At 42.0% G+C, this 13,191-nt stretch overlaps 1 protein-coding gene across 1 annotated transcript; it reads right to left on the bottom strand.

The window, feature by feature from the left end:
• Positions 1-3,354: 3,354 nt before the first annotated feature.
• MPLKIP (M-phase specific PLK1 interacting protein) lies at positions 3,355-12,046 on the bottom strand. The gene is made up of 2 exons (XM_049816974.1): positions 11,585-12,046; positions 3,355-7,455 (listed from the first exon to the last, which is right to left on the bottom strand). The coding sequence occupies exons 1-2, from the start codon at positions 11,942-11,944 to the stop codon at positions 7,252-7,254; spliced, it is 564 nt and encodes a 187-aa protein (XP_049672931.1). The 5' UTR covers positions 11,945-12,046; the 3' UTR covers positions 3,355-7,251.
• Positions 12,047-13,191: the final 1,145 nt, after the last annotated feature.

Consider the following 13,191-nt stretch of genomic DNA (forward strand, 5'->3'; position numbering starts at 1 on the left):
GTTGTGTCCTTGTTAAAATCCCATTCTAGCTGCAATCTGGAAACGGGCTAATACAGGTTACACTGAACTGCAATGATGTCCCTACTCATGTAGTCCATCTGGCACTGTGCAGACTATTATTTCCATCCCAGCATCTCAACTGCAAAAGCTCTGACCTAGCACGTGGGCTGGGTGAACTGTGTTGGCCAGTTCTGGAAAATGTAAGCTCTTTCAAGTAAGAAAGGAAGGAACCTCAGATTCTTCTGAACTACGCTATGTGACCACCACCACTACTTGAATTATGATTGACATTCCAATGAAATTAGTTAAACTTATTTTATTTTGTACAGAAAAAAAAAAGTATAAATTTAATACATCCTCCACAATCCTGTTGCTGTTACCTGGAAAAAATGTATACTCAGAATTAAGCAATTTGGGGAATTAGTTTTAATATTTGAAAATTACTTCCCTGGTGGAACTTGAAGCTATAACTTTTTTACTGCCCAAAAATACTGACATTCAAAATCAAAATGCAGGAATACTTTACTCTAAAAATTTAAGAAATACATGCTAATCTAGTGTCAGAAGCTTTGCACACCCAGTGCATAATACAGCCTTAGTTTTGTGAAACTGCATATGTCCAATATTCTATGTAGAACAGACTTTTACTTCTGTCAGAGAATAGGTCAAATGGTGTTTTGATGGCTTTGACTGAAGTTCATGTCACGGCAAGCCTTCAAGTTATCAGTAACAAGTCAGTGCTTCTCCAGAAGAAAAAGAACAAGACAGGTCTCAGTTGGTGAGGCTGTGTAAGAATTTGAGGATGCGTAAGAATACTTCTTTCATGTTTAAGGTATATTGGCTTCGTGTGGCAAGGTTTTGGTAGCAGGGGGGGTTACAGGCGTGGCTTCTGCGAGAAGCTGCTGGAAGCTTCCCCTGTGCCTGACAGAGCCAATGCCAGCCGGCTCCAAGATGGACCTGCTGCCGGCCAAGGCTGAGCCAGTCAGTGACAGTGGTAGCACCTCTGGGATTAACATATTTAAGAAGGAAAAAAAAAGTTGCTGGGACACACAAATGGCAGCCGGAGTAAGAACATGTAGGAGAAACAGCCCTGCAGACACCCAGGTCAGTGAAGAAGCGGGGGGGGGGGGGGGGGGGGAAGATGCTCCAGGTGCTGGAACAGAGATTCCCCTGCAGCCCCTGGTGAAGACCAGGGTGAGGCAGGCTGTCCCGCTGCAGCCCAGGGAGGTCCACAGTGGAGCAGATGTCCACCTGCAGCCTGTGGAGCACCCCACACCGGAGCAGGTGGGTTCCTGAAGGAGGCTGTGACCCCGTGGGAACCCCACGCTGGAGCAGGCTCCTGGCAGGACCTGCGGATCCGTGGAGAGAGGAGCCCACGGAGCAGGTTTTCTGGCAGGACTTGTGACCCCATGGGGGACCCACACTGGAGCGGTGTGCTTCTGAAGGACTGCAGGCCGTGGGAGGGACCCACACTGGAGCAGTTGGTGAAGAACTGCAGCCTGTGGGAAGGACCCATATTGGAGAAGTTTGTGGAGGACTGTCTCCCATGGGAGGGACCCCATGCTGGAGCAGGGGAAGAGTGTGAGGAGTCCTGACCCTGAGGAACATGAAGCGGCAGAAATAATGTGTGATGAACTGACTGTATTCCCCATCCCCCTGTGCTGCTGGGGGGGTAGGTAGAGAATTCAGGAGTGAAGTTGTGCCTGGGAAGAAGGGAAGGGTGGAGGGAAGGTGTTTTGAGATCTGGTTTTACTTCTCATTACCCTACTCTGGTTAATTGATTGGTAATAAATTAATTCTCCCCAACCTGAGTGTGTTTTGCCTGTGACAGTAATTGGTGAGTGATCTCTCCTGTCCTTATCTTGACCCATGAGCCCTTAGTTATATTTTCTCTCCCCTATCCAGCTGAGGAAGGGGGAATGATAGAACAGCTTTGGTGGGCACCTGGCTCCCAGCCAGGGTCAACCTACCACAAAGGTAATTTTTGAGAAAAACCTTTTTCTCTTTTGTTAGGAAGTGGGATGGTATTTTTTTATCTCTGTTAAGAGCCCATTCTAGCTGCAACCTGGAAAGGGGCTAATACAGGTTATGCTGAATTTTAATGATGGCCCTAGTTATGTAGTCCATCTCACATTGTGCAGACCACAGTTTCCAGCTCAGCATCTCAACAGTTATTTTTTGCTTCATTTTTGTCCTTTTAAAGGGGGACAGAGAAGCTCTTATTTTAATAGCAGTAGTGTCAGCAGTATTAAAAATTTCACTCTGAAACTGTATTGGTGTGACCCTTTCTAGCCACAGAAGTTACTTTCTTGTATACAAATGTTTACAATTGTAGTTCAGAGAAGGAATGTGCAACAGCCACAGATCAGTGAACAAAAGGCAGTAGAATTCACCTGTGATTTTACTGCAGAAGAGACTGTGCAACAGTTTTAGGCATTAAAATACAAATTAGAATTTGTAACACTGATAAAATTTAAAATCCAGGATGTACACTAAGTAAACCACTGATACCACTTAAAATGCTGCTGCAATGCACATAGAGCTGGTAAAACAAAATGGATGACTATTTGGGTCAAAACATTGCCTGGGCTCCACTAGACCGAAATGTCAAAAAACTAGGGGTAACCTCTAGGAAAGGAGGGTAGTTTGATTACCCTGTTCTAGCATCAAGCATCTGCCCAACTCTTTCTAGCCCAGTAGTCAAAAGGTTTCCTACTGTCATCGAAGAAGTAATGAGGATGAGATAAAACTCTTTTAGCCAGATCTAAAAAGTTTTAAAGGGAAGGCCTAGATTTGAGGTCTAACACTCAAGAACTAGTAATTTTGTAAAGGTAGATTCAGAAGTCCAGGTTGAGAAAGTGTTCTTTAAGTCAGCAAAGCACATATTTTTGTGAAAAAAGGCCAAAACCGTAACTGATTCAATCTGTGCCTAGTGAAAAGTTACTGTAGGCAAAAAGTTTGATTGTGAACTAATGACTGAATGCTGGAACTACTACTGTTAAGCGTTAACACAACTTGGTGATTTCTTTCCTTTCTTGTCATGTAAGAAGTTGTTTGAGCTATCTCAAATGATAAAAAAGTTTATCTAGTTACCTATGTCAACTGGTACACAAGCTTCTGAAATCCTAAGAGATGTAAATCATTACATGATTCTTCATCAATCAGTGTAGGCAAACCTCCCTTTTCTCACTTAGTTCAAGGAAGATGGGAGGAGGGCAAAGTACCAAGATTTAGGGAAAGGAGAACAAAGTCTTTACTCTTGAGAATTAAGGAAAATGTTGTAAAAACAAGTTTAATTGCAAGGAAGACTTGGCTCATTTATAAAAAGCACATGTGTGAATTTGAATTCAAAGCAACTGCTAAACAGAACAGTTTATTGCAGAGTTGGTAAAAAGCACTGACAGACAAATGGATGATACAATTTTCAAACTGTAAAGTTAGATACTTACGTATCTTGGTTGCATGAGTAAATACTCTGACATCAGTGAGATTACTCAGAAGCACAACTTGAAACCCAGACTACAAAAACTTTTCTTTAGAAGGGAGCTGAAGAGCTACTTATAGACTTTTCATATAATGCATGTTTCAAATGCTCCCCTCCCCACATTTATATGAAAGTGAAGAGCACATAAAGATATCCTGAACAGGAAAAGAAAAACAACGTGACTGCAAAAGCAGTTACCCATTCTATTGACCAGAAGCATTTCCCCTGCAAAGTGTTCCCAGATTTGATATTAGAAAAACGCTACATCGCAATGCGTTATTGCTAATTCTAAAGAGAATTAATTTGATATGAATTTTTTAAATCCTGTTTTAATTGAAATTTTACCATTCTAAATTGTTTTTACAATTTCTATGTAAAATAGTGTGTACAAAGTGCCAGAGAAGAATGAATATTCCGTATTATAAGTCGCAGCAAAACCCCAAACCTGAACTATATTCGAAGAATTACAGTACACAACTTGGGGTAACTCCCCACCTGGTGTGTTGCCATTACACAGAATTTTGCTCAGCTGATTTAAGTTACCTTACTGTGATATAAGTACAATATAGTAGCAATGCAGTTCGCTGTTAAAACACAGTAGCAAAGGGGAACAAATGAAATTAAATTTTTGCTAGAAGCGAGTTAGTCATGAGTTATACAACTCCTTTACAACAATTGAATAGAAGGTCAGGTGGACTTGACGGACAAACACAATGGAAACAAACTGAATGGAACAGTAGTACATCAATCCAAACTTCTGAAAAAGGAGCTAAATGACTTACCTTAAAAATCTAAGAAGTCTGTTGAAGAACAATGCCCATATTCTTAGTGTGTTCATTACAGAAGAATCCCTTCATTTACAAGACACAGGCACTATTTTGTTTCATGGGCTCATGAAGAAAGGATGTATTTGTACTGTACTTTTTATCATCAAATGCTATTTCCAGAGCCATACTGTTACTATGAAGTGGCTTCATTAACAAATGAAGAAATGATATATCCTATCTCCATTAGAAACATGTGGGGATAAAGAATGTTTGCCATATGGGAAAAAGGAAGAAAAAAAATCAGTGAGGAAGTAAGTGCATAAGCTTCCTGGATATCATAGCAAAAAAGGCAAAGCTTAAATTGGCTTTAAGTACATTATATTTATAGTTCTGAACATGTGTTCATGCATTTTACAGCTATTCAACAATGACATTTTGAAATTTTACTGTAATTGCAGAATTTCTCCTAGGAACCAGAAAGGTGAATCATTCTTAAGTTTTTGGTACAGTATGATGAGGTTACTAAGTTTATTACATCTACATTTTAATTCCTTGCTGATTCTTGACCAAATTATTGGAGTCTTTAGCAGTATGATGTACTTATAATTGTTGGGTCATATCCTGAAGTGCGCTGGAGCAGCAGCTTAACAGATGGCATTGTGGAAGGCCTGTATTAATTAAACAATGCTTCAAGATTATCTCCTCAATTCTCTTTCTGGAACATTTACCTTCGTTGATGGCTGACACCTGGTTCCAGGAGTTAACAGTTATTACCAGAGGAGGCTGGCTTTCATCCCTGGGTCAACTGCAAAGCCCAGGTGGAAAAATGCATCTTTGCAATGTGCAAGGGCAGGCGATACTGGCTACTGTATAAGCAGTCCCACCTCTAACAGTGTCTCTTCTGTCATGAATCCTTTTCCTTTCCTTTCTCCTTTCCAAACCCAGTTTCTTCTCATGTCTAACTGGGGACATGTCATAGCTTTAGTCTCTTAAATAAAATCGTATCTGCTTCCCCAAGATCACCAAAAATTACAAAAGTAAACTGCATTGAGTTACAAAGGAAATATTAGTAACAAAAAAGCTGACTCAGTTAAGCACCCTGCAACTTTTTTTGTGAGCTTTACAGCACCTGACAAGGTTAAAAAAAAAAGAGGAAAGAAAACTTTATACTTCACTTTTCACAATGACATTGATTAATTGATTTATAAATTCTAAATACTATCTAAAACTTGTCAAGTCATCCAGTTTTGCTGGTACGCATTACAGATAACAATACTGATAGCTGCCATTTAAGGCACAGTTTTGATTCTGGGATGAAGATTTAAACGTTCTTGATACCAAGCAGACATTATGTTCTCAGTTCTCTGAGCAGCCTTTTTGGATGTAATACTAAAACAGTAAGGTCAATGGGGGAAGACACAAGTGACAAACGTTAGATTATGGTCATAGAAGCGCAAGAGACTCAGCTAGCACATTTCAACACGTTAACCCTCCTTCCAGTTTGATGTTACTCCTGAAGGCGGTATTAACCCAAGACATTTTATGCTAAAACAGATAAAGCAGTATACAGGACTATTCTACCTCAGCAAAAGACAAGTTACTGAACAGACTAATGTGATTCCCTGTGCTTTTCTACCTAACCATGCTTCAGGACTACAAAAATATGTTTTCTGTGAAGTATGCAAGAAGCTTAAAACAAAACATATGTTTTAAAAACAGAACTAATGCTTTTATTTATTTTTAACTAAGTTTTCACCCTCTACCTACTGCTTAAAAACCAAGATCAACAAACAAATAATGTTATGTTCAACAAAAATTTAGATATCTACTGCAGGCTTAACATGGCGTGTTAAGAGCATGCCTGCAGCTGGAACTATTTCTTTCTTACGCTCTATTACAATATTCACTACTGGATTTAAGAATGGATCTTCTACATATAGACAAGGTCTAAAAAAACTTCATTGTTTTCCTCTTCTGTATAAAAATATAGCATGCACACACACAAAACAAGACTTCTCTGGACAAAGATGCCTGCCATAGGTAAAAATAAAAAATAATTTTAAAAAATTCTGAAAAATCTTGTACAGATAAAAAAAAGATGCTATGCATGTACTAATGTCAACTGTATAACAAACTGTCATTCATTCTATGCTATTCTAACAGGTAGATCCAGAAAGTACATTTGCATTTATTTAATCTTTATGTTGTATGTGCTCCTTAGACTTAAATTGCCACTGAACAGACTTGTTACTATAATCCAGAAATGTCTAATTTTGTTCCAAATAATTTTTTTTAAAAAATACAAAAGCAAATGATTACAGAATTATGGTTATGACTCAAGAGCTGGTTCAACAAATTAAACTTTCCAAAGACAATACATTTGTTTCCTGAGATGTCTGAAAGTCATGTCTCAACTTCATGTTACACTACAATTAACAAAAATACTATGCACAAAATCAGAGCTTAACTACAGCATACAAGCACATTTACAGAAGTCACCTAATTTCACTAGTACTATTTGTGTTAATGTGTACACCTTAACAAAAGTCCTAAAATAATCTTTATACATTACAAAACAAGAATTTACAAAACTTTATTTTATTTCCAAGGTACTTCATTCTAAAAATGTTGAAACATAAAAAAATACCATTTCCTAAAGGAGTTTACAATAAAAGGCTAACAATCTGGCATGGAAGAGGTAAATATATGGAAACCTGTTTTAACAGTCACAAATCAGTCGCTGGTGATTAAAGAACACTTTGTTCTTCAAAGCTGGTAGGCACTTCCACGTAGCCAGAAATCTAAGTTTTCCTACCACTCCTTTTCCCTCCCATACATAAAAATATCCAATGCAATTTAAAAAAAGTAGGATAAAAGGGTGGACGTGTGATCAAATAAAAGCATTATCTAAGGTCTTGATTATTGTTCATCTTTTGTAAGTGTAAAGATTTTGTCCCAAAGTTTTCCTGACAAGATGGAGTTATTTAGCCTTTAAAAGTGTTAGCTGAAATACCTCCCTTTTTTACCAGTATATGTTGTTTGCTCACTGCTGTATTGTTGGTTTATGTCTGTAACAGAAACTGGCTCTAGGCCAGCCCATGGGTCCTCAAGCATTGAAGGTCTGTAATAGTTTTCCACATCATTAGACACTCTTTTCTCTCTGCCATGCGCTGTACCAAATGGAGTAGATGTCCTGGGTGATCCCTTTGGAAGAAAACCATCAGGTAAAGAAACATTTAATAGACTAATTCAAACAAAAAAAAAGTTTCCTTCTAATGTAGCAGAGCTTTGAAGCCGATTATTAATGATAATTACTACTCCTCACTTGCATCTTCCTCAGAAAATATTAACTTTATTATACTTTTAATTATGAGTGATGATTTACCAGGTTAAGAAAAAAACCCAGTCTTCTCCAAAATACTTGTTTATGTCGCTCTGGCATATAACTACAGAAAAGCTCCTCACACTATTTTTCGCAAGATGCCTGAGTCAACAACATGTCTAACTCAAAAGCTGAACAACTAAACAGGGAGTTAGAGGCTGAGAAAGATCTGAAAATGTTTACAAGAGCAGAAGTCAGATATTAAGTACTTACGGATTCACCACAGCATTGTATAACACAAAAAGCTATAAATGACCCAAAGAACTTACTGGGAAAAACACCCTGTTTTAAGCAAACTAGCGTTCTGTGAAATTTGAGAACAGATGACTTTATCTGATATACAATCTGGATGATAATCAGTGATTAAGCAGATATGGCGCAAAAGAAAAACCTTTTGCATGGAGCTTTTGATATCTGATTTTTTTTTAAAAGATCAAGGATCACAATAATGGCTTCTGCAAACCTGCTACAAGTCTGCAACTTAGAGAGCTATGACATAAAGGAAATCACTATAACCATTTACTGCTGTTAGCATCTATTGTTCTTTCCCTCAGATTCACTTCCCTAAAAAAGTAAGGTTTTGTATAAAGCTGTGTTAGTTTAAATTAATTTGTTTTAACCGAAGTTAAACAAGCTATACTACATGTACACAACAGTTAGGCTCCAAACTATGCCTGTTGCATTCTGTATGACTAGAAGAACAGGACTCCTTGCGGCTAATTACCAGCCTCTGACTTTGTAAAGGAGGAAAAAAGCACCCATTATGGGCCGCTTTCCCCACTCACCTGACTTTTTGGGCCAGCAGTGATGGTATTTGAATTTGACTAATAAACCTTACAGAATCTATGTTAAATAGACAGTATGAAACAACTTCTGGGGAAAATTGAGAGATGGTGCCATATAGTGAAGGCCCCTATGCTTAGCCAGAAGAACAGATTCCACTGAAACCGTGTGAACCTTTTTCTGAAAATGTGCTGTGGCTTGTGTGGTCCCAGTAAGTACTCTTCTAGAACTCCTAAAGCTTGATGATAATGGATACACAACCAAATGTGGGAACAGCCATGTCTTATTTATGGGGCACTCGTTTCTAATAATTCATTGTTGTACAATTAGGTTATGTAGCCAAGAAGATGATCTCAAACCAGAAAAATTACTAAAAGGTAGATAATTACTTTATGGTATCAAAACCATGAGGGTAAGGTCAGAGAATCACCTCAGAATACATGTAAAAAACTTCCTAAGGCCGCAGAGGTTCCTAGAGCAAGTCAACATGCACTAGCAAAAGTGACATTTATGTTAAGCACTCGCATTTAGTAGTAACACAGTAGTACACAGTGCATTCCATCTTCAAAATAAAAAAATTAACTCTTTAAAACACCATGTTTAACAGGGACCCTGTAACTTTGACATTGTAAAACAGTCCGAGTGTGGAGTTTGTTTATGTCAAATCTGCAGAACTCAAAAGAAAGCTGAATGGACATAACGATCTGCAGTATCCAGTGACAGAACAAAATAATTCAATGGTAAGGCTCTTTTGGATGGATTTATTTTATAATATTAAATTTCACTACAGTATAATGCAGGCTATCAGTTAACACTGACATTTTTAATTTTTATTTTTTTTTTACTTTCTGTAATAATTTTCATCCCATCACCACTAACTAGCTACTGCTACTAGCTAGTTCACTAACTCCTGCTGAGTGTAAAAAGGGAAACACTACCGCTAAGTGAATTCTAAGAAGAGTTATTAAAAAATACAAACAAACTTGTTTTCATAACATGTAAAGCAAATGCATCTCTGTGCAAAAAATAGAAACCTCCATAAAGTATCAGCCACATAAAGGTTAAGTCAGCCATTTCAGTAAAATCTAGCTTACTATGTTTTTCTTTAAGTTCTCTGTTAATTTAAAAAAATGAAAGTCTGCAAGCACAAAATAAGCACAGAATACAAATGACATGACATCAATAGAATACTGAAGTAAATATAAACTGTCTTTTGGATTTCCTGATGAGATTTTAAAGGGTCACTTATGACTTTCATCCCAAAGGTGACAGTAGCATCACAAATTTAAAAAGCACTGTAGTTCTCTTTAACAATACCATCTACAGAAGAGAGGGGAACAATCCACATACCTCAAAAGAAATTTGATACTTAGAAAATGCAAAAAATTCCTCTACCTGAATCTATTCGTGGCCTCATGGACCGAGATTCTTGCTGCCCACATTGAAGAAAATGGGGACTCACGGTTTAGGAGACTTCCTCCCTCCGTGATCGCCTCTACTGCCCTCCCAGGCAAAACAAACCCATGTGTATACACTGAAAAGTACACACGTACACATTACTTTAGTCCTAGGCAAAGCTACAGACATACGATGTCTTTCTAGTCTTAGAAAGCATCACCATCAGGTAAATGCTCCTAAACTACTCACAAGGTCTACAGAAGGAAAGAGGAGAAGGGAAAATGTTGTGACAATCTGAGACTGGATTCAAACTTGTACCTTCTTTATGTCAGGTTTCTTACTTAACACCAAGAATGGAGCCTGTGAGACTGTTCTGCCCACAGGTCCTGACATGAAACACGTCTGACTAAAACTTGAGGCAAAAGGATTCCTGCATTCTTCTGCTCAGTTAATTTAAGGCAGACTTTTAAAAAAACACTTAATTGAATATCCAAAGAGTGGTCTTCTGAAGGGAAATCAGACGTCAGTGACATAAACCGTCCCTCCAGAATCTGCAAGCAGAAACCCCACATCTGTTGCCTTTTCAACAGGTACAGAGGTTAAGCAATCTGTAGGCTTCCATGCTAGGAGAGCCTTTGCTGGCGTGTTGAAGAAAATGTATAAAGTTCATAATGGTCCCCTTCCACCAACTATGAGATTCCTGTAAGATAGTTATCTGCATCATAAAAAAAAGTAACCAAAGACTATTTTTGAATGGAAACGTGACTATGCAGTGTGGGCACATTACGATTTTACTAATCTCTATTAAGATTTGACTTCATTATTACACTCTGATCCTTAAAATGTCAGGAAGAGCACCTGAAAATTTTATTGGTGTTTGTACTGCATGTGCCATTTGTTATGCTTTTAAGGTTTCTCTAATATTGTATAAAGCCAGCTATGTACATAAAGTTGGCATCACCTCAAGAACTGTCATCCCTATCTGCATTGCCTCTCACATGCCCCAACTAAACCATGTGAAAAAAGCATTACTCACAGAACCTGTTGTCAATAGCTCTCAGGAAAACTACTACTATAAACTGAAGTTTTGAGTGCAATGCAAAGACTTTAAAATAATACTCTGATATCCCAACAGAAGCTCTCATTTCTGCTTCAAGGAACTTCAGCTTAATTCTCTTTAACAGAGCACTCCTTTTCGCTACTCGTGTCCCAGAAAGCTCTGCATGTGGATAGGGCAGCTTCCATGATGCAAGATGAGACAGGCGAAGTAGAAGCACACAGCACTTCACCACTGTGTCCAAGAAAACTGATCAAAGGGAGGTACATACAAGCAAAAGAGGTGTTTGCTGCGGTTTGGGGTGGTGCTTAATTTTCTCTCTACCTCCACACGCCAGAATATGAAAAGGAAGAAAGCTCCGCTCTTGCGAGTCCTTGTGTCTTCACAACAGGCCTCAGCCAGGCCCGGGGCCCTCCTCCCTTTCCTGATCACACAGCTCCCTGAGCTGGGGGTCTCTCCACTCTCTCTACCGGTGGGAAAGCCAGATGTTGCCCAGTGCGGTGCAAGTCTCGCTCTCCCCTCAAAATCCTGGCGGAGGGGATGGATGCTGCGCCTCGTCACAAGCCTCGGCGTGGCGTGCTCTCCCCTGCGGGCTGAAGGCCCCCGCGCAGCAGCAGCAGCAGCAACTCCCGCCCTCCCTCCTTCCCGCCCTCCCGCCCCCGCCTCGCTGTGCGGAGGCGCAGGCCTCTCTCCCTTACCGCCCTGCCCCATACCTGGTAGTGCCTCTGGAAGCCCCCGGGCGAGCGCTTGTGCTGCTGCGGGTGCAGGGCAGCTCCAGCCGGGGATTTGCCGCCGTAGGGAGCCGGGTACCGGGGGCTGACGCTCTGCGGCCTGCGCGGGGTCTGCCCCCCCGGCGACGGGCTCCCGAACCGCCCGCCGCCGCCGTGGAAACCGTGGCCTCGGGGCGAGTGGCCGCTGCCGTAAGGCCCAGGCCGGTGGCCGTAGGGCGGCGTGTGGTGGGGGCTCCCGTAGCCCCGCGGGGAGGGTGGCACGGGGCCCCCGCCGGAGGGAGGGCTCCGGAAGCCGCCGCCCGCGTACGGAGGCGTCGGGGGGCGGAAGCTCTGCCGGTACATGGCCCGGGCCGACGAGGCGACGGCGGCGAGGAATAAAACCTGCGCAACGGCGTCCCCAGGCAGGCGCCTCGGCGGGGCGACGTCACTTCCGGCGGCTTTCTCCTCCCCGCCCCCTCCCCTTTTCCCCGCCGGGCGGCCGGAAAGGTTCCGGGCTCAAAACGTTCCGGGGTCGGGGAAGGCGAGGCGAGCGACACCCGGCCGGCAGCGGCCGCCGCGCCCGCCCGGGGCCGCGCCCCGCCCCGCTCCCGCGGCCTCCAGCCCGCCCCGGCTGGGGGGTGGGCTCGGCCCCGCCAGGAGCGGAGCACTCCGAGCGGTGAGGAGCGGGCCTAGCCCGGGGGACGGCTCCGACCTCCGCGGACCCGTTTCGTCCCGGTGCCCGCGGCGGCCATCCTGCCCGCCTGGAAGCGGGAGGGCGGGAGAGCGGCTGGCCGGCTCGTCAGCCTTGGACAGCGATTTGTCACGCTGACCCTGAGGAACTCTGTGCATTTTCAAGCTGAGGACGAGCCATCTGAAGTAAGAGGGCCTTAGAAGCTGTGTAGCAGCTGTGCCTGTGAACTCGGATGATGGGGCGTAGTGATAAAACCCGGTATTTGTGAACTCCGTCTAGCTGTAAGTGAATGCCCACGGTACGACAGTAGATAAAAATCAACAAGATCAACTGTTGTAAAGCAGAGCAAGTATTTGCCTCGCATTTCACGGCACTTCAGATACGCTTATTTGTACTCCTTTCTTGCATAGCCTTTTAATAGATGAGCCTGCAAATACTGCATACGTTACAGCAGTCCCAATTGAAAACACATACAATGACATATTTAAAGAGTACCTTAACGGAAAGGTTTTTTTAAAATCGGTGTGGTGGGTTGACCCTGGCTGGATGCCAGGTGCCCACCAAAGCCGTTCCACCGCTCCCCCTCCTCAACTGGACAGGGGAGAGAAAACATTCGTGGGTCGAGATAAGGACAGGGAGAGATCACTCAACCAATTACCGTCACGGGCAAAACAGACTCAGCTTGGGGAAAATGAATTTATTGCCAATCAAACCAGAGTAGGGTAATGAGAAATAAACCCAAATTTTAAAACACCTTCCCCCCACCTCTCCCTTCTTCCCAGGCACAGCTTCACTCCTTGTCATGGTTTAACCCCCGCCAGCAACTAAGCACCACGCAGCTGCTCACTCACTCCCCCCACATCCAGTGGGATGGGGGAGAAAATCCAGAAAAAAAGTAAAACTCGTGGGTTGAGATAAG

This window comes from Accipiter gentilis, chromosome 14, assembly GCF_929443795.1.
Source record: "Accipiter gentilis chromosome 14, bAccGen1.1, whole genome shotgun sequence".
Lineage (NCBI taxonomy): Eukaryota > Metazoa > Chordata > Aves > Accipitriformes > Accipitridae > Astur > Astur gentilis.

Excerpts from the sequence above, each read along its gene's own strand:
- MPLKIP (XM_049816974.1), bottom strand. The coding sequence starts at position 11,944 with ATGTACCGGCAGAGCTTCCGCCCCCCGACGCCTCCGTACGCGGGCGGC. Across the intron at positions 7,456-11,584 it reads GCTTCCAGAGGCACTACCAG|GGATCACCCAGGACATCTAC; the intron begins GTATGGGGCAGG and ends TTTCTTCCAAAG.